At 33.9% G+C, this 22636-nt stretch overlaps 1 protein-coding gene across 9 annotated transcripts in view; it reads right to left on the reverse strand.

Moving 5' to 3' along the window:
• Positions 1-10451: 10451 nt before the first annotated feature.
• POSTN (periostin) overlaps positions 10452-22636 on the reverse strand; it is a 35644-nt gene continuing 23459 nt past the window's right edge. The window contains exons 17-23 of one of the 9 annotated variants that reach the window (XM_003733103.5): positions 20372-20452; positions 17204-17293; positions 16413-16502; positions 15566-15643; positions 15126-15209; positions 12375-12416; positions 10452-11231 (exon numbers count right to left, since the gene is read on the reverse strand). In XM_003733103.5, the coding sequence (XP_003733151.1) occupies positions 11194-11231; positions 12375-12416; positions 15126-15209; positions 15566-15643; positions 16413-16502; positions 17204-17293; positions 20372-20452 (503 nt within the window). In that variant the 3' untranslated portion in view covers positions 10452-11193. Of the gene's footprint in view, positions 11232-12374; positions 12417-15125; positions 15210-15565; positions 15644-16412; positions 16503-17203; positions 17294-20371; positions 20766-22636 lie in introns of those variants that run through there. The other 8 variants (XM_002748981.6, XM_008998162.4, XM_003733105.5 and 5 more) reach the window with 8 other exon arrangements.

Genomic DNA, 22636 nt, shown 5'->3' on the forward strand with positions numbered 1-22636 from the left:
TCCCATTGCAGGCCCAGAGACCTAGGAGGAAAAGTGTTTTTGTAGGCCTGCTTCAGGGCCCCCCTCTTATGTGCAGCCTAGGAACTTGGTTCCCTGTGTCTCAGACGCTCCAGCCATGGCTAAATGTGGCCAAGATACAGCTCGGGTCATTGCTTCAAAAAGTGTGAATCCCAAAGATTTGGAAGCTTCTATGTGGTGTTGGTCCTGGGAGTACACAGAAGTCAAGAATTGAGTTTTGGGAACCTCTGCCTAGATTTCAGAGGATGTACTGAAATGCCTGGATATCCAGGCAGAGGTGTGCTGCAGGGGTGGAGCCCTCATGGAGACCCTCTGCTAGGGCAGTGCAAAGGGAAATGTAGTGTGGGAGGCTCCACACAGAGTCCCTACTGGGACAGTGCCTTGTGGAGCTGTGAGAAGAGGGCTACCATTCTCCAGATCTAAGAATGGTAGACCTACTGGAAGCTTGTACTGTGCACCTAAAAAAAACACAGACACTCAATGCCAGTCTATGAAAGCAGCCAGGAGGGAGGCTGTACCCTGCAAAGCCACAAGGGCATAGCTGTCTAAGGCTGTAGGAGTCCACCTCTTGCATCAAGATGACCTGGATGTGAGACCTGGAGTCAAAGGAGCTTTGCAGCTTTAAGATTTGACTACCCAGCTGGATTTTGGACTTGAAGGGGGCCTGTAGCCCCTTCATTTTGGTCAATTTCTCCTGTTTGGAATGGCTGTATTTACCCAACACATGTACCCCTATTGTATCTAGGAAGTAACTAACTTGCTTTTGGTTTTACAGGCACAAAAGCAGAAGGAACTTGCCTTGCCTCAGATGAGAATTTAAACTATGGACTTTTGAGTTAATGCTGAAATGAGTTAAGACTTTGGGGGACTGCTGGAAAGGCATGATTGGTTTTGAAATGTGGGGACATGAGATGTGGGATGGGCCAGGGGTATGGCCGTGTCCCCACCCAAATCTCATCATGATTTGTAGTTCCCACAATTCCCACATATCGTAGGAGGGACCTGATGGGAGGTAATTGAATCATAGGGGTGGGTTTTTCCCCACTGTTCTCATAATAGTGAATAATTCTCATGAGTTCTCATGGTTTTATAAAGGGCAATTCCCCCGCACATGTTCTTTTGCCTGCCACCATGTAAGATGCGTCTTTGCTCCTCCATCACCTCCTGTGATGATTGTGAGGTCTTCCTAGTCATGTGAGTCCATTAAACCTCTTTTTCTCTATAAATTACCCAGTCTCAGGTATTTTTTCATAGCAGTATGAAAATGGACTAATACACCCTTTATGTTTCAGACTTTTCTGTTTTCATAAATTTTTGTGAGACTTCATAAAAGTTTAGGAAATGCATTAGTTAATTGTGTTATTGCTAAAAGTGAAAGTCATCTAGCAGCCTTATTCACATACAGCCTAGTTTTTCAAGTGTCTTCAGGACCTAGGTTGGCTAGAAAATTACCCATCTTTTCCCATCATATTGTAGAAATGTCATCATTGAGTATTATCAGATGTTGTGTAAGACCTTACAAAGACCCTAAAGAAGTAAAGGCAATAATCCTATTTGTAAAAAAAAAAAAAAAAAAAAAAAAAAAAAAATATATATATATATATATAATAACCAAAACCAAGACCAAAACTAAACTAAAAAGTACTTGGAACTTCAAGGAATATTTTTCCAAGAACTGAAAATAAATAGCTGTTCAAATTAATATAAAAATAAATTTCAATAAATAAAATTCAGCTGCCATGTTTAAATAATTAACTGGTATATGTTTGAGTATGTGTGCATATTGTGTAACAATGATACTGTCTGTAAGATAGCTCATCTTGGGTTCTTTTTCTGCTACCTATAATAGATCTGTGAGTGTCTTATCAACATTTTCCAGTCTGGTGTCTCTTATATTTAGAATTTTCTAGTTGGCTGCTCCTATGTAAGGGAGCAGTTTAAAGTGAAGTTAATATAACTAAATGCTATGGCAGAGGATGTTGCACTTTTGAAAAGTGGAATAACAGAGACCATATTTTCTTTCTTGACTAAAACAATTTTAAAAGAATAAAAATAAATTTAAAAAACAGGGCCAGGTGCAGTGGCTTATGCCTATAATCCCAGCACTTTGGGAGGCTGGGTGAGCAGACCACTTGAGGTCAGGGGTTTGAGACTGTCCAACATGGTGAAACCCCATCTCTCCTAAAAATACAACAATTAGCCAGGCATGGTGGCACACACCTGCATTTCCATCTGCTCAGGTGGCTGAGGCTCAAGAATCGCTTGAACCTGGAAGAAATAATAAACAGTTTTCAAAATGCTGGGCATCAGACAATGATTCACAGTGATTCTTTGGATATAAAGAGAAATGTGAGACGAGCCCTGTGATTGCCCCCAGCTTTCTGTCTTTTCCCAGGCTGCAGTGCAAGAAGGGAAAATAGAGGTGAATCTTGACAGACAAGGTGGAGCTGAGCATTGGAAGAGATCTAGAAAATAGAGCATATAGGACGGGGGACCGGAGAGGACAGAGCTGCAGAAAGACAGAGAACTCTGGAGATCCACAGAGGGTTCACTTAAGTATTCAGTAGGATACTGTTAAACACATGCATATAAGAAAACTAGTAAAGGTCAGAGAAAGAACCATCTGAAAAAAGTAGAGAAAGCAATTTCTCACATATAGCCTTAAGTAACACCTATTCTCACAATCCAGAGTTTGAAACTTCATAATTCACTGGGCATTGGGAATAGTTCTAAGAAGAGTCATGCCTAAGTGGCAGGGAATAATTAACTTCAGATTATACATAGATCTTACTCTGCTTAATAAATCTTAAAAGCAAGACCTCAGTGAATTAAGCTGTTTCCATAACCAAACTACATCTTAGAGCAAAGTACAAAAATATTTATAGAAGTACAAAAATATCCAGCACTCAGCAAGGCAAAATTTACAATGTTTGGCAACCAAAGATTACCGGGCTTGAAAAGAAACAGGAAAATATGATACAAAACAAGGAAAAAAATTAACCAACTAAACTTATCCAGATCTGGCACAATTGTTAGAATTAGTGTAAGACACTAAACAGTTACTATAATTATATTCCATATGCTCAGAAAATATGTAGAGACATGAGACACAAATACACACACAGTTTAGAAACTAAAAAACAAAGATCAAATTGAAGTCAGATTAAGCAGAAGAGACCCAATGATCCAGATTATGGTGGAAATCAGCAAAACAGAAAACAGGAACATGGCACAGAAAATTAATGAAACCAAAAGATTGTGTTTTGAGCAAAATCAACAAGTTGTTAGATGACCTACTATATTGGTTAGGGAAATGAGAGAGAAGACACAAATTACCAGTTTCAAGAATGAGAGCAGTAACATCACTAAAGATATTTGAAGGATAATAATGGAATGTTTTGACAGTACTGTGACAACAAATTTGACAATTGTGTGAAATAGACAAGTTTCATTCTTTGAAAGACACAAACTATAAAATCTCACTCAAGAAAAAATAGATACACCATAATAGGTCAGCATACACCATAACAGGTCAGCATAATCCTTTATTGATTAAATAAAGAGAGTTTGTAGTTAGAAACCTTCCCTCAAAGAGAATTCCAGGCCTAGATAACTTCACTGGTGAATTCTGTCAAATATTTGGGGAAGAAAACAACAGACTTAAAGTTGAAAGACTGAATGCTTTCTTCTAGGATTACAAAGATTAAACATGTCCACTTTTACCACTTCTAGTTGATATTATTCGATCACAGAGACAGAGGTAATGTTATCTTTATTTGCAAACAGTATGAATATCTATGTATACAATACTATATAATCTTAAAAATACTAGAGTAAATCAGTGAATTTGACCAGGTTACAGAACATAAGATGAAAATGCAAGAGGCAAACAGTCAGAAATTGAAATAAAAACAACACTAGCTGTAATTCTATCAAAAATATTAAGTACTTAAGGAGAACTTGTAAAAAGATATGGAAGACCTGTAAACATAAAATAATAAAGCATTGGTAAGAAAATAAGGAAGACCCTGTGTAAACTAACAGATATATTTTGTTGATGGTTTGGAGGCTAAATATTATAAAGATTTCAACTACCCTCAAATTGATCGGTAGATTCAACACAATCCAAATTATTAACCCAGCAGATTTTTTATTTTTTAATAAAAATTGCCAAGCTGATGTAAAAATTCTATGGAAATTTGAATAGCCATAGAATTCTATTGAGATTAAAATAGTCAAAATGACTTGGAAAGGATGAGTGAAATTGGAGTTTCTTCTAATTTTATGACTTGTTTTAAGCCTGTAGGAATCAAGTCCGTGTGATATTTGCAATAAGATACACAAATAGATGAATAGAACAAAAAGAAATAATAGAAAGTAGCAGAAGCAGACCCACAAATATGTGGCCTTTTTTACAAATATGCAAAGGCAAATCAGTAGAGAAAGAGTAGCTTTTACAGAAAATGGAATTGAAGTAATTGGCTACCTATAGAAAAAAAGAACCATTACTTTAAACATGAACACTTCTTTTTAACATTACACTTAATGTAAAAAAAACTAATAACACTTATGAAAGAAAATGTATTAGAACATTTTTATGACTTTCAGTAAATGTAATATTTCTTTGATGACACCAAAAACACAACCCATGAAAAAACGAAGAGATTAATTTGTCTTCAGTGTTTTGAAAATATTGTTAAGGAGAATAAAAATAACATTCACATGCTTGGAGAAAACATTTCACCTTATATATGTGATTAAAAAATTATATTCAAAATGCACAAGAAACTCTCAAAACTCAATAATATTAATCAAAAAATGAATCTAATTAATATTTGGCAAAATATTTTAACAGATCACTAAAGATAGACTCCAATACACTATTGGTGGAAATGTTTATACATCGTCTGGAGAAAGATGTGGGAATTTCTCAAAGAACTAAAAATAAGTTATCATTCAATCCAGCAATCCCCCTATGGTGTATCTACCCAAAGGAAAATAAATAAATATATTAGAAAGGTACCTGCACTTGTATGTTTAGTGTTGCACTATCAACAATATCAAAGATATGGAATCAACTGAGTGTCTGCCAACAGATGATTAGACAAAAAAAGGCAGTACTTCTACACAATGGAATACTATTTATCCCATAAAAAATGCAGCAACATAGGTGAAACTGAAGGCCATTATCTTGAATGAAACAAGTCAGATGCATAAAGGCAAATATTGTGTGTTCTTATTTAATAGGGAGCTAAATAATGTATACATATGGACATAGAGAGTGTAATGATAGATAATGGACACTTGGAAGGGTGAAGATGGGGAGAGGATGATGAGAAATCACTTCCTGGGTATAATGCGTGTTATTGGGGTGATGGATGCCCTAAAAGCCCTAACTTGAGTCCTATGCAATCTATGCATGTCACAGAATTACAAATGTACCCCATAAATGTATACAAATAAAAGATACACAAATGTCAAATAAGCACATCAAAAACATGCATTAGTGAAATGTAAATTAAAACTACAATGAGATTCCATTATGTACCTATTAGAATGCTTAAATTCAAAAGACAGACCATGTTAAGTGTCAGCAAAAGGAACTGGAATGCTCACATATTTCTGGTGGGAATGCAAATAGTAGAACTAATTTGGAGTATGACCTGGTAGTTTCCAAAAAATGTTTGCAATATAAGTTTTATATAATCCAGCCATTCCACTATTACATATTAACCCAAGAGGAAGTAAAATCAGACAAAAAAGAAGCCATTCATACTGTGTGACTCAATTTGTAGAGAGGTTGGAAAATGTAATTATCTGTAGTGATAGAAAGTAAATCTGTGGTTGCTTGGGGCTGGGGCATGAAGGTGTAGGAAGGCAGGAGTTAAAAAGGTCATAAACAAACTTTTGGTGATGATGAATATATTTACAAGCCTTGGTGTTGTGTTGGTTTCACACGTGTATAGTATGCCTAAACTTATGAAATTGCCCACAGGTATTTTCAGTTCATTGTAGTATAATTATACTTTAAAAGAACTATTCAAACAAACAACAAAACAAAAATTTTAGTGTTTATAAGAATCACAGGGGCTTTGTTGAAGATCAGATGGTCATAGTGTGTGATCTTATTTCTGGGCTCCTTATTCTGTTCCTTATTGATCTACATGCCTGTTTCTGTATCAGTACCGTGTTGTTTTGGTTATTGTAGCCCTATAATATAGTTTGATGTTGGTTATGTGGTTCTCCCAGCATGATTTTTTTTTTCGCTTAGGATTGCCTTGGCTATAAAGGCTGTCTTTTGGTTCCAGATGAATTTTAAAACAGTTTTTTTCTAGTTTAGTGAAGCATGCCATTGGTAGTTTAATAGAAATAGCATTAAATCTTTAAATTGCCTTGGGCAGTATGGCCCTTTGAATGATATTGTTTCTTCCTATCCATGAGCATGGAATGTTTTTTCTATTTGTTTATGTCATCTCTGACTTTTTTGAGCAGTGTTTTATAATTATTATTGTAGAGATCTTTCACCTTTCTGGTTAGCTCTATTCCTATGTATTTTATTCATTTGTGCTAATCATGAATGGGACTGCCTTCTTGAGTTGGCTCAAGGCTTGGTTATTTTTGCTGTATAGGAATGCTTCTGATTTTTGTATGTTGATTTCATATCTTGAAACTTTGCTGAAATTATCAGCTGAAGGAGCTTTTGGACTGAGACTATGGGGTTTTCTAGATATAAAATGTTGTTGGCAAAAAGGGATAGTTTGGCTTCCTCTCTATTCTGCTGTCCTTTATTTATTTTTCTTGTCTGATTGCTCTGGCTAGGACAACCAATACTATGTTGAATAGGAATGGTGAGAGAAGGCATCCTTGTCTTGTGTTGATTCTCAAGGGAAATGCTTCCAGCTTTTGCCCATTCAGTATGATGTTGGCTGTGGGACAAAAACAGGCAATGGAGAAAAGACCCCTTTCAATAAATCGTGCTGGTATAACTGGCTAACAGAAGACTGAAGCTGAACACTTTCCTTCTAAAATACACAAAAGTCAACTCAAGATGGATTAAAGAGTTAAATGTAAAACTACAAACTATAAAAACCCTGGAAGATAACCCAGGTGATACCATCCTGGACATAAGAATAAGAAAGATTTCATGACAAAGACACGCAAAAGCAATTGCAAGGAAAGCAAAAATTCACATATGTCATCTAATTAAACTTCAGGGCTTCTGCTCAGCAAAAGAAATTATCAACAGAGTAAGCAAACAACCTACAGAATGGGAGAGAACATTTGCAAGCTACGCATATGACAAAGGTCTAACATTTAGCATCTGTAAGGAACTTAAGCAAATTTACAAAAGAAAAACAGCCTCATAAAAAAGTGGGCAAAGTATCTGAACAGATACTTTTCAAAAGAAACCATACGTGTAGCTAATAAGAATATAAAAAAAGCTCAATAGCAATGATCATTAGAAAAATACACATTAAAACCACAGTGAGGTATCATCTCACACCAGTCAGAATGGCTATTTCTAAAAAGTCAAAAAATAACAGAATTGGAGAGGTTATAGAGAAGAGGGAATGCTGATACACTGTTGGTAGAATTGTATATTAGTCCAACCATTGTGGAAAGCAGTATGGTGATTTCTCAAAGAACTAAAAAGAGAACTACCGTCTATTGGGGGGAATAGGGGAGGGACAGCAGGTGGGGGAACTGGGGAGGTATAGCATGGGGAGAAATGCCAAATGTGGGTGAAGAGGAGGAAGGCAGCAAAACACACTGCCACGTATGTACCTATGCAACTATCTTGCATGTTCTGCACATGTACCCCAAAACCTAAAAAGCAATAAAAAAATAAATAAATAAAAAATTAAAAAAAGAGAACTACCATTTGACCCAACAATGTAATTACTGAGTATATACTAAGGGAATACAAATCATTCTACTGTAAAGACACATTTGTGTGTGAATGTTCATTGCAGCACTCTTCACTATAGCAAATACATGGAGCCAACCTAAATATCTATCAAAGATAGATTGGATAAAGAAAATATAGCACATATACACCATGGAATAGTATGCGGCCATAAAAAAGAATGAGAGGATATATTTTGTGGGACCCGGAATGGAGCTGGAAGCTATCATCCTTAGCAAACTAACACAAGAACAGAAAACCAAACACCACACATACTCATAAGTGGTAGCTAAATGATGAGAACTCATGAAAATAAAGAAAGGAAGAGTAGATACTGGGGTCTATTTGACATGGAAGGATGGGAGCAGAGAGAGGAACAGAAAAACTATCTATTGGGTACTAGGCTTAATATATGGGTGATGAAATAATCTCTACAACGAAGCTCCATGACATGAGTTTACCTATATAACTAACCTTTACATGGACTCCCAACCCTAAAATAAAAGTTAAAAACAAATAAGAGGGGAAGTTTGACCAAAAGATTCTTTTCTAAGTCTTGGATGGACCCTGAAATCTTTATTATAAAATAAGCTCTCCTAGTTGATTCTGCTGCAGAATGGCATAGCCCTAACCTTGAGAAACAATGCTTTATAGAGATTTCTGCTAAGCCCACAAGTCTAAGTTCAATGTGCCCAAACCAAAAGTTAGCCTGCCACTTAAAGCGAAAAAAAATGAGTTAAGATCAGGTAAGAAGAGTGATAACCATTGCAACAAATTTGTTTGCTATTTCATGTTTGTACTTGTTGGGTAATGGCTGGCGGTAAGTTGATCAATGTCATGATTTTAGCACAAGGCAAAAGAAGAAAGAAAAGTTATGTAAATTGTTGATCCTCACTTTTTTTCCCCCACACAAAACTGGAGATAATCAATCTCTTCAAAATTGTTAAAGGATTAATTATTGTGTGAAAAATCACAAACTACAATGCCTCTTCAACTTTTAGAAAGTGTCTGAATAGAATTTATATTTAGTGATTATTTTTTAATTCTGATTTTAGGGTTTTAAATGATTGTTCTTTACTTTCTTATATTTTCAATCATTTCTTTTGATTTATATTACTATTTATTTTTATAATACTTTTTCTCTTTAGATTTTATTTTAAACACATTACATGTGTCACTTGAAAGACTGTCTTTCACCAGAAAGATAGGCTGGACTTCTGTGTGTGCACGAGCCAATGCTGAGTTTTTTTCTATGGTAAAAAGCAGAGCCCTTTTTCTTCTGTGGTGAAGAAAGGATCTGCTGCCTTAGCAGTCTAAAAAGACCTCAACATCGGTCTTATGGTCCTGGATTATCATGTTCGAAGACCAGCTTCAAAGCATTTGGCTTATTTTCAAATGAAAATCTTGAAGGTGGCTGAGTGGACCTATTTGTTGACCTTTCTGTGCAATTAACTGGGTATCTTCTCTGGCATCCTGAACATGTGGTACCTGTTTGGAGTAGCCATCAATGCTGATGATATTTTAGTCTATTCTACCAGTATCACCTATTTCTACTTAACCACCTCTTCTGAATCATCTTGGGAAGATCACAGCGACACCCTTTGCAGCTGAGATTCTCTCCACGGGTACAGTGTTAGTAGGGGATTTTCTTTTCTGGTAGGGTCTCTAAATGGTGGAAATAAATCTCTCTACTCTCCCAAATGATAAAGCATTCTCAAAAACCAAAGCTATCCAGCACTTCTTTAGTAAATGACACTCCCAGAATTTTATACCTCTCTTCCTCACCCTAATCATTAATCAAACAAGAATTTTTCAGCTACCCGAGCCCCCTTCTAGGTCCTTTCTGCTGAGCCCGATTTTCTCTGATCCCAGGTGGGCATTCATGGCTAAACCTGATGTCTTCAGTTTGGCTTTCCTAGGTTTTACAGTCTCCCAATGACTTCTTTCTAACGCAGGGTATAATTCTATTTCACCCTCACCGCTCAGTCTCTCATCAGTATAGATTCTGTTTCCAGAAGGCTCGGGTGTCAGTCGGTTTAAGTTAGAATGGCACTTGCTGAGGTTTGAGTTGATCAAGTCAATCTTGCGTTAGTCCTAGCAAACAAATCTTTTCTTCTTCTTCTCTGCCATGCAATGGACTCTGTTACTTCAAATAAGTTAAGAGCGTCTCTGTGGCTCCCCAGTGTCTAGCCCAGGAATTGATGCATAAATGGTTGTGTAGTGCTATTTATGTTATTATTATAGCCCATGGTGAACTGAGGATATTTAGTTACTTATCTTCTTACATTTTGAGGACAGTAAATGTGCCTGAGTCATCTTTTGAATCCTCATGACTCAGCACAGTCCTAGGGTTATATTAAGTATTCAGCTGATGTTTAACGATCGCTTCATTGTCTAATTTTTTTATATAACATAATCTTTACAAAACCCCACATGACACGTGTTCTCCTAGGTAACAAACCTGCATGTCCTACACATGCCTGCACACCCCTGAACTTAAATGTTAAAAAACCTCAAGAAACACTAATTTTATTCAATTTCCTTTAATGAGTACTTGTTACAATAAAAGAGGTATAAGGTTCTGTTCCCCAATCCAAACCACTTTTTAACTTAAATCTTGAGTTTTTCTGAATTACCTGATTTGAAGTAATTCTCTTTATACTTGAAAATGGTTTCATTAAAATGTTTGAGATTAAAAAATGCGCACTGCAAGAAGCATACAACGAACATTCTGAGAGTACAAAACTAGTTGTAAAAAAATAACATAATTTACCAGTAAACCCACTCTTATAGACATGTGCAAAGCCTTTCCACGTAAAACGTTTTGTTGTATACTGAGCACCTATTTTTATGACTTAGCTTCCCATGGAGTGGTAACTGCTTGCATGCCCTTTATGTATCCATAGCATACATACAAGGCTCTGTCTTCTCAAACTAATAACAGCTCACCACTCTTCTATTTGAGTTGTAATGAATTTGGTTACAAGGATTTTCTCTGATGGATTCCAAAGTTAGCCAGAACTTTTAATGTCAAAATGAAAAAGCATATAATTTCCTTCAGTTCCTTCACCACAGGAGGCTAACTCCACAATTTCCCTCATGTTTCTCATTCAGAAAACAAAGAAATCAATTTGCGTTCAGAATTATTGGATGATCGCTTCTTGGCGCTGATGGTTCAGTTCCTGAAGTCAACATGGCTCTTACAGTCTTCTCAGGTCGGGTTATTGACTTAGGGTTGTATAAGCTTTTTTTGTCTGGTGGCTGGATTTTCACTGGTAATGACCTTCCCTTGATCGTCTTCTAGATCCTAGTTAGAAAGAAAGGAGAATGTAGAGACTAAACGTGAGAAAATTTTAAAATTTAGAAATATTTTATTCTCTGTTTATCTATCAGAGGTCATTATTTTTTATTGTATTAAACTTTAGATTATGTTTTCTTAATATCCTCAGCTTACAGTGAAGCAAATATTATATTTTGATCAAAAGTATATAAACATAATAATTGTAATTCCTTAGAAAATTTGTGTGGATTTGGATATTTACATAGATTTACTGATACATTATTTAGTTAAAACATCTGGGCAGTTGATCTTTTACTTTCAAAGCTCTACACATTGGATTGGCTTCAGGTAAGATGTTCTTATAGTGCATTGATAAGCCTTGCATCTTCTTTTGACTATTAGCGTGGAATTATCACAGAAATTCCAAACTTGTAATTCCAAGCTTGTAATTTACTCTAGGTTTCACAAGGGAAATTATTGCTCTCTCAATGTATCAGAATGTAAGATATCTTAAGTGGAGGGATAGAAAATGCACATAGAGTGATTATAAAATAAACGTAATGCATATGTGAAATATGCATATATAATCTACACATTTAAATAAACATTTTGTAAATAGCTAAATTGATGGTTTTTTGTTTGTATACATTTCTTATTTACTTATGTCTCAAACTGTAGCATCATCACATGTAATAACATTTTTAAGGATTCAGATCCACCTGCAATCTACATTTGTCTATCTCTGATAGTCAAAAATTTCTTTTCATCTTAGCACTTATGTATGTAAAATTATATGTATACTTAACTTCATGCACACAAAATTATATATACATATAATTTTGGACTCTATATATGTAAATTATATATATGTATATATATTTGAAGATTATTCACTTGAGTCTATCTCAAGGGTCCAATATGGCTACCAGCTTGCATGAATATATTGGCCTTTCCCTTAATATTTGTTATTAGAGTCTATTGATAGCATAGAACATGAGAAATTTATTTTCTGATTGTTATCAAAAAACTTAGCATCGAAACTGGCTAACTTTTCTCTCTGATTGACAACAAGGTTTAATAAAATACTTTAAAAGATTTTCCTATCCTTTGATTTCTCTTTATATAGCAAAAGAGGCCATATACACACATTACTAGAGCCAATACACTTACCTTGAACTCTTTTATTGGCTTGTAACTTCCTCACAGGTGTGTCTAAGATTAAAATGTTATAGTTAGAAATACTTTGTAATTATGGCTAAAATCAGGCAGGAGACCATGGTTAAACAGAAAAGCGTAAAGTTTTGAATAAACATCACTTAAACATGAAGAAGATTTTAATAGTAAACTTTAGGATCCTGAGAGTTTCACATTGACAAAGGACAGTGTTTTCCATATATCACAATGAATGCTTCTTAATTGTAAAGCACATTGTTTCATTACGGATTTTGGAGCCCCAAATAATGTGCTATTTTTGCAGAGTAAATGACTTACGTGATTTTTTTCAGCCATTTTGTAAAAATTATTACCTTAGGATGAAGGGTTATTAAATGTCATATAAGGTTTAGCACAAGTATCTTCCAAGAGTTAGTCACCCATCTTTGCAGTCATACCTACTTATAATGTATGCCCCTGTAAAATTCTCACTAAAATCATTTTGTGATTGCTTTATTGTACATGAGGACAACAAAATGGCATTGACGTAATGACTCTAGAAATGTTATAATAAGCTATTCAGGAAGATACGCCATCGCCCTTATTCCACGCCCCAACCTGATTCAGTGTTAATCCTATGAGAGCCTTTTAAAAAACTAACTAATGAAAGCTTTTATGTTTAAGAACTGCAAGTATTTCCAAACTGTGCTCTTTTGTGTTGTTATATTTGTAACGCATTTCTCTGTTCTCCTGTTTTCCTTTGGTTCATTGACGAGACTACCTGATAGGCCTAAATTCACATGTTCACTCAGTTTTTGGGCATTTAGGATCAAAAAGTAAATATGATTTCTACAGTGGCTTCATTTTTCTACTTATCTTTTAATTTTTTTCTACAAATTGTGACTTAGTAATAACCTGATGATTTTAGATAGCTAGAAAAAAGAAAACAAGCATATCCAATTATTGCTGGTACTAGTGACTCTACTGGATCTAGTGTCTTTCCTACAAAAAGCAAAGCCTTGGAAATGGTTTGATAAAAACGTGTTATTTTTATGTTTTTTCAGAATGCCGCAATAATTTCTGTGGCATTGTGAAAACTGATGCCTTACAGATATGTAGAGAAATCAGACACTGGGGACTAAAGGAATAAACCTCTGGAATGAACGGAGACAAGAGCTAAGAGAGGAGTCCATTAATTAAAAACTGAATCTCATATTCTTAACTTGTAGCAGTTATATCTTTTCTTGGCTGAAACAGTTCTTCACTATTTAACTGGATTGTTCATAGTGGCTTCGATAACAGGGCTTATCGAAGAAGAAGAAAACATACTTACCTAAAATTTAAGCCTAAATAAATTAAGGCAATATAAACAGATGCAGCTACTAATTTATTGATTCCCTAAAAAGCACTACTATTCTACAAAGCTGCTTACTATGGCAAGGACTAAAAGAAAAAAAAAAGAATCCAATTTAATCTTCATAATGTGTTTGTCTCTTCCCTCAAATCCTTCCATTTTTTTTCCTAGCAGAAGGTTGGGCATTTGAGGGTTGATAGTGAATTCTTTGTTAGATTTTACGGGAATCTTTGGTTCCCTTATGGCTCTGGTGTGCTATGTACTCTTGGCATTCTGGGAGGAAACTTGTATTTTTCAGACAAATATATTTCTATTGAGGGAAAGTTCAATCATTGGTTGAATTAAAAACATTTTTAACTATCACTGATAAATTTCTAAATACCATTTAAGAGATTTTACATTTCTTAATCTATGGAATATAGAAACAATAATTGCTGAAAACATAGAAGGTCCCAAGATAATTTACATTTTCTTGGACATAGTGATACAGTTTTTTAAATTGTAAGCTGAAAAGCCATCTGGACTCTGTTTTGGATAAACGTGGGCCTTCAGTTATCCTTTTCAATTAATAGTGTGTTTCAAGGAGCTTATTTGGTTTTTCTAAAGAATTTAAATACTTGTTTCACAAAAATCATTTTTCAGCTTAATACTGTCCTTGTTAAAAAATGAAGTACAAATTTATTTATTCCAATGCCAGTAATCATATATATATATATATATATATATATATATATATATATATACACACACACACACAACATAACATCTTTGAATAACTACTATGTAGAGTTTGTGTAAGATTTTGAATTCTTTTTTCTTTGTTCTTAAGGTCCATTTAATGCCACAGACAGAGAACATTCCATAAAAGATTAAGATTAATTTTATATGCAAAATAATTTATATCTTCAGGTATAGATTATCACTCAATCTGTTAGAAGAAACAGATACTCATTCCCAAGAATATAGTTTTGGAAAAGAAAATTACTAAATGCACTGTTTTTGGCTATATTTACGCATAGAATCTAAAGACATGCCTTGATTGCTGTTATGGGGGCAGTGAATATAATTTTTTAAATATAAAAAGTACATTAAATTTGGGCTTGTTTAACAACTAGCAATTTAACAATTATTCCCCTTTAACATACTTAAAACGTCCTTAAAATTATCTGAATCAAAGCAAAAAAAATATTCATTGCTCCCCAAGCTTTATACCATAGAACTTTTTAAAGACTGTTTAAACTAGTAATCATTGCTTCATAACTATAAGTTACCTCTGAACCAATCCATCTATTAAGACAAGAGCAGATGCTGTCTTTTTTAAACCTAATTAAAAGAAAAACCTGCTTCAGTCTTTAAAAAGTTGAACTCAGTCACCAGAACCTGTTAAGGGGGTTAGTCGTTGTCCTTTTACTAACCTCCCTGAAGCAGTCTTTTAATTTCTTCATCTTCAAATAAATGATCATCACCACCTTCAATGAATTTGGTGACCTTGGTGACCTCTGAGAGGATACATGTTTATAGCAGAAATTGATTTATATGACAAAATAAAGACAGCAGACTTGACGTGATAAATAATGGCATCTGCCCAATCATGAATTCAGGTCTTTCACAATTTTTAGTACCATTTTCTGACTTACTAATTTGCTTATAAAGTTGTTGAACAAAATACTGTATAAACATATGGCTGCTACTTATGCTTAATTCCTTATTTTTGTGCTTTTCTTCTTGTTGGTATGGAAATGAACAATAGAATGAGATGGAGTGGAAAACATGTAGAATGCCTCACACATTATTTTGGACTTGGATACGGATAGCTTAGGTAAAGTCACGATCTTATTTTTCTAGAAATGCTGACCTTCTTGCAACAATTTCTTCAGAGTTTCTTCTGTTTCTCCACCTCCGGTAGAAATCCTAGTGTATTTTATTTCAGGACCTAAGAGAAAGACAATGAGAAAGGTCTAAAACAGAAGTAGGCAAACTTCTTCTGAGGAGTGACAGAGCGTAAGTATTTTACACTTATGGGCCATGTAGTCTGCGTTGGAATTGTTCAACTCTGATACTTCAGTGTGAAAGCAGCCTTAGACATATATAAATGGATGGACATGACTGTGTTCCAATAAAACTTTATTTCCAGAAATAGGTGGCACCAGCCATACTTGCTCACTAATTGTTGGAACAAATACTTAAAGAATAGCTTAATTAAGAATTTTAGGCTAATTTTAGGCTACTTTAGGCCAACTGGACCGCTAATTTGGAAGTCAGATGCACAGGTTTACTAAAATTATTGATCAATAGCTTTGTATAAACTTGCTTCTATTTTGGCACATAGATGTACAGACCTTAAGATTAATGGAAGATCAAAAGAGGAAATGGTTTTTCTTCTAGAATCCTCTAACTCATTAACAAACAGTGAAGTGAAGATGGTATAGCGTATCAATGGTATATCAAATTACATGCATGGATGCATACATGTAATAAAAATAAATGCTTTTAGATTTGTCTACAAATTTTCAACTCAGAGTAAAACATAGATTACATATTTAGAATAATATTCTTTCTGCCAAAATATGAGGTGACTTTAGTAACCACCATGAAAATGACTTGTTTCTTTAATGATGCTTATATTTGGTGATTAACTATAATTTGATCTTTCTAATCTGGGCAGAGTTCCATGTATGGAACTAGTGGGAGTTAGTGGCTACCTGTAATGATTCGTTCTTCTCGTGTCTCTTTTTCAGTTATTTCCACAGGCACTCCATCAATGATTTTGGTGTATTTCTTAATAACTGGCTCTGAAAGTAGGGGAATACAAATACATTTGATTTACCCTCATATAGTGGCTATGCATCCATAAGCCAGACATTGTAATGATTAACTAACTACATTTCTAAAAATATTACCATTTAGGATTCAGTCGTAAACATTTTTAGAACATATCTTAAATAACTTCAGATCAATAGGGATCCATAACGTAATAGCTATATCCTGAATATTGGCTGAGTGAGAGGGCCATTTGACATGCTAACTCTCCATGTCATACTTGTTTTCTGGCTGTGGAATGAATATTTAGTGAGAGTCCAGGGAGTTATATATCATCGGAATGGGAGTCCTATCATAAATCCTAGTAGTGGGGTGGCTTATTAGAGACTTACACAATAGTCATTTTTCCTACTGTTTCTGAGTCTAATATTTCCCTTTATACTGACATTAGCGTTACAATTTTATGCAACGAACCTCACTTATATATGTGAAAATCATGACAGTTTTGTTAGGTGACTTAATAGTTAAATTAATTCCAATTAGATCCATTAAAAGCTAGCTATATTTTATTTCTGACCAGCTAATAAGAACTCATAGCTGAGAAAATAATTCCCACAATTTATATAAAGTAAGAACAAAGAGAAAATATCAGATGTTCAATATTTCTAAACCAACACTATTTCAAAATAATCACAGCGAAGCTAGTCAGCACCAGGAAATATACGAAACGCACCTCCATGGACCACTTCAGTTATTGTTTCACCTTCTTTAATCAGTCTGAATTCAGGTTCACCTTCAATTTTGACTTTTGTTTTTGTGGGTCCTGGGACATTATTTTAGAAGACAAATTATCATGTTAAAGGAGTCCTTTAAATTTACCAGAACAGGACATTTATTTCAACATTCCGTGTCACTCAACTCAAATGTCAAAGTGGTTTTGGGCTCTATGAAATCAGTTTTAAACATTTCCCATTGTCTTCAAATTAGACAACAGTCTAAAATTACTAAAATGATTTTCAACTCCTTTAGCTTTTAAACTGATGTATAAGTCCGTCTATTTGTTGGTTGTTATAAAGTATGATTACACAAAATAATATATGTGGCTACACTTTGTAAATCATACAGCATGCACACATTTGTGTTTCTCTCATAACTGGTGTGGATCCCACTTTATCATACTGATATTATCTTATTACTTTTTCCTTATTAAAATTTTTCATTTAAATTTAAAAATCACTCAGTACCTTACGTTTTTGATCTAGTGGGCATAGGAGTGAATATAAGAAAATATTAAATGGATACCTACCTTTCAGATGCGGAGTGCTAGGTTTTATGAGGAAAAGAATTTGAGTACTTACCTTCTATATGAGAACAATACAAAATTAACCAATTAATAGTTAAACAGTCCTTCAAATGCAAAAGTTAAACTAGTGTTGCATTTGACTTGCAAAATGATTTTGCTAACACAGAAAATCATTTTGAAGGTTAGAAAGCTGCTGACTACATTAGTTAATTAAGACTGTTTCACAAAGGAGTAAGAAAAATAAGTTCAGTACATTTAACTCATACTGTGATAGCCTTCAATAGTGGAATGCAACCATTTTCCACTTGTCTTTCAGAGCGGTTTTTTTTTTTTTTTTGGCTTGTTCAGAAATTGTCAGTGTACATGATTACCAAAACTAAACCAGCCTAGAACAATCCAAAATAATGAAAATAAGAGTAGTCTTTTTACTCATAAATATTTTATGTCATAATATTTGATACATAAGGCCAAGGGATATTGACCACAAAACATAAAGCCAGGTTTTTTAGGTGTGGTAACTTCGAAAGAAAGCACACCTAAGGAATTTATGAACCAAAAACGAGTTAATAAAATATCTAAATCAATATTTCTTCAGAAAAGCCAAAGTGACATTTTGGAAACGTCCTTTATAGTTAAGCTCCATGACAGAAGAGATTTTCTCAAGATTATTTTCTTATTCACTCCCGACACCTAGGAAAGTACCCAGCACAATAGCTGCTCAAAAACTATTTGTTGAATTGAATTTTAGCTGATTTATTTGTAATTCCAAAATGTTGTTATGTATCTTTTATAAGGGGCATCTTAAAACTGTGTCCTAGAGTTTAATTTATTTAGTAAGGATTTATAAGTCACCAATAGATCTGTAATTGTTCAAACAGTAAGAAGGAAATGCCAGTAGCAATCTTGGAAGTTGTAAATTGCTGCTAAGATAAAAATTTGTTTCCTTCATTATGCTACACAGGAGTGTAATTCCTGAATTTTTGAACTCAAGTTGTTAATGAGTAGATGACAGAACTCCATTTTTTCATCCATGTTCCCTTTATAAGAAGAAGCCAAGTAGAGTTGATAGTCCAGTGTGATCTTAACTGAAGAAAGATTAGGAGGATAGAATCCTACTGACAAAGATTGAGGAGATAAATGAGTTGAATAAAGAAGCTTCAAAGGAGAAGAATCTTTGAAAATAAGAAAATGGCACATTTAAATAATTTCAGATAAAGAAGCTGTGCACAACGTATGGTGCAAAATTTTAGGGAATCTGATGGTTTCAAAACAGGACAAGATTTGATTTTAAAATCAATTATATTATCAAAGATCATTGTGTCATGTTTCATTACAGTGATCAAGGAATATGTTTTCAACAAAAGTTTCTGATTAATTTCTTCTTAAAATACTAAATTCTCTTCATTACTCTATAAAGTTAATTAAATAATTATAGTATTTTTTAAAAAGCAAGGACAGATCTCAAGGAACAAGTCAATTTTAAGTCTCAAGAACGTATACTAATATGATAACTCATTAGCTAGGAAATCCATTTTTACCGATGTGTTTTCAATGCATCGATATAAATTAATGGCTTACTTTATAAAAGTATTCAAGAAATTACCTTCTCAATACACTAAAAGAAGTAGCAAAATCAAAGATAATTACAATTATAGTTTTCCAAAGATTCAATCAAAGATATAATCTGTTCTCTTTTTGGAAGACTGTCTCTACCCTTCTTATAGCGCAAAGAAGATAACTAGTTGTTTTCTGGGTACGTTACCACATTAAGATGCTTATATATGGAAATTTTTAAAAATTTAAGTTGTGATCCTTGGATGTAATTAAAATACGTGAAATGAGAGTAACATCAAAGATGTTAAGTTGGCTAACGTAAGTACTAAGAATATAGAGATAAGTGACTGCTTATTTAATGTTCTAGGATGAAACATCAGGAGAGGAATGTGTGTGTGTGAGAGTGTGTATGTGTGTGTGTATTATAGATATATTTCATATATAATATATATGTGCATATTTAAGAGTATGTTCAGGACTGGAATTAAGTATTTTAAAAATTGATGCTCTGCATAAACTACTTATTTTTTCTTCTAATTCTGGTGGTCTAATTAAAAAATATCTCATGTGTGGCTGTAATTTTAAAAGCTTTCATGAAACGTAGCTTGTATGCTATCTTAGGTTACAGAATGAGAAATGCCTGTCAGTTTTTTGGAAGAGCTTCTTGTATTGTTACAAAAAAGAACATGTGGGAGATTGGAAACAAAGCAACAGAAAGCGTGTAGAGTCTGAAGGAGTCTGACTAAAGTAAAAACAAAACTCATGATATATTTGTTCAGCGAATATCTGGGTACTAGTGTTAAGGCAATGCCAATTAGATTCAAATTAAATCAAGTACAAGCAAATGTACTGAAAGTATTAGGAATGCATCATCTACTTTGCTACATAATTTGCACTCCGCATTCTTCAATTACTTGAGCATGCCGTTGGTATAGATATATTTAATATGTTAGTTATTAAAAGAATGTAGATACATTCATAGAAATAGGTATTTTTATGGATGTTTTTATAATAAAAGGAACCATGTATAACATTGATTTTTACCTTCAGTTTTGATAATAGGATGAAGACTACTTTCAATCACTTTAATTTTTGGTTCCACAACTTTGGTTATAATTTTAGTTGCTGAAAGTATAGAAAGTGGAACATGAATGATATTTACATAAAGACCTGAACAAAGGTTTTTTTTTCTTTGTCTCTGTAGAGTACTAAGGTACAGGTTGTGGTAATATATTCAGGCAATCAGATACAAGAAATATTCGTGGTACATAATATAATATCTTCTCATGTCCAGGTGTTGAACTCTGAAGTCCAGTGACTTGAATTTGATCCAGTGAAATATATACTCACAGACCGAGAAATTCTATCTAGAAATCTATCATTTTTAATTGTACCACTAAAACGCTTTACCTTCTTTTGTACTTCTGGATAATATTGGCTGCATTGCGACAGAAGACAAATATGATTAATGTCATGCAATTCATAATATCTTAAATTGCATTGCTGGATTCTTTCTCAATTAAAAGAAAAAAATGAAAGGAAAGCCTTTTAAAATGTTTGTCATGCATCTGGTAACAGCGACATAGAAAGGAAAAAAATGAAAAATAGTTCAGAATACTTAAAAGTAAGAAGAAATTTCAGCCAGCCAGACATTTTGTTGAGCTCTATTCAACAAATATGATATGATCAGTGTTTAAGTTATAGCCTAAAATGTCTCTAATTTTCAGTTTTGTTATCACTATGTTTTTTTTTTAATTTAAAGGTATATATTTTAAACGTGTGCCATCTTCCTGAAAAAGATAGTAGTCTATAAATTGAGCACTACCTTTGCTGTTTGGGTGATTGGTTCACTAGAAACCCAAACCCCAGCATTACTCAACATGCATGTGTCATGTGTATCCCCCTGTATCTATAATAAAAGTAAATAAAATAAAATACCAGTCAACTGTTTGGTTGACTTTGGTTGTACTGATTAACTGGAAATGTGCCTCTGAAGCCACACGGCCAGAGCTGCTGGCTTTTTGTAATCGCTAACGAAAATCCTTGAAAGATGGTTCTATTAGATAATGGGCCGCACTAAAACTAACTGCACTCAGATCACATGAACACAGCAGAGGCGAGATAGCACAGCTTCAGTTTCTGCAGTTCTCACCTTATGCTTATAAGATGGTTAGCTGTGTCAACTTTTTAAATTAATGTGGGATGTTAGCCTTCCTAGAGACCGTTTCAGCCTTATGCTTTATATTTTGAGATCTCAAATTGTGAAACTCTAAAACGTAACAAATCTTTGTGTTCAATTATTGGTTCCACAGGTGGTCTTGCTACAGAAGAACATTTCCATGATGGTCGCATGCATAGGGGTCTCTATTGCTACTATCAAAATTGGTTAATTACTTTTAGATTAAATTTTTTTACATTATGTTAAGAAATTTGAAGTTTTGGAGGTTTAGTTGGTTGGTAGTTTTCATTTTAATCTTGATTTTCTAAAGACTTAGATAGTTTTGATAGGTGATGGTCTCTCAAGAGGATTAAATATTGATTTTAGTCCTCTCCAGGTTAAATGTTCTGTATTTGACAACTTATAGCAAAACAGCATCCTTTCCCTCAACTATACACTTTAAAATGGATGTTATTTTGGGGATGAAAATAATATGCAGTAAAAAATTAAAGGAATTTTAGGGGCAAGTCAACAGCAAAATATAAAAATATAAAATTTGGTTTAATTTATCTTTACTTCTATTTGAAAATACTTCTTAATAACAGCATACCATGTAAAGAGGAGTAAAAGAAACATCTTACATTGGAATGTAAATGTCAGAGCTGTTTCAAAGCCTCAGGGTAGGTAGGGAAGGGTCATTGAACTTAAATAATTTCGTAAAATGTAGCTTATGCTCTGTGAGTGAGGATGCAGTTTAGTAGGAGAAAGTAATTATAATATTTTTGCTCATTGTAGTCAAGATGTTGCATTCACTTATATAGAAAGTAGTGAAACTAACATGGGTAAAGAAGGAAAGCTAAAGAAATATAGTGCAAGTGTGTGTGTGTGTGTGTGTGTGTGTGTGTGTATGTGTGTATGTATATATTTATACCTTTGATGAAGTAAGATGGCATAACATGTCTGATGAATAGAGCCGTAAGTATTCTTTAATTTTTTGAAAACACATTTTTTACAAGGTTGTATTCCCATGATGAATCATAACTATTCCAATTAAGTCTTTAATACAGTTTTGAGCTGGCCTGATCCTGGAATTGCATGTTATTATTACGTAATTGAAATCAACAAGAGCAGCAGACATTTTGTTTTGCTCC

This window comes from Callithrix jacchus, chromosome 5 (assembly GCF_049354715.1).
Source record: "Callithrix jacchus isolate 240 chromosome 5, calJac240_pri, whole genome shotgun sequence".
Lineage (NCBI taxonomy): Eukaryota > Metazoa > Chordata > Mammalia > Primates > Cebidae > Callithrix > Callithrix jacchus.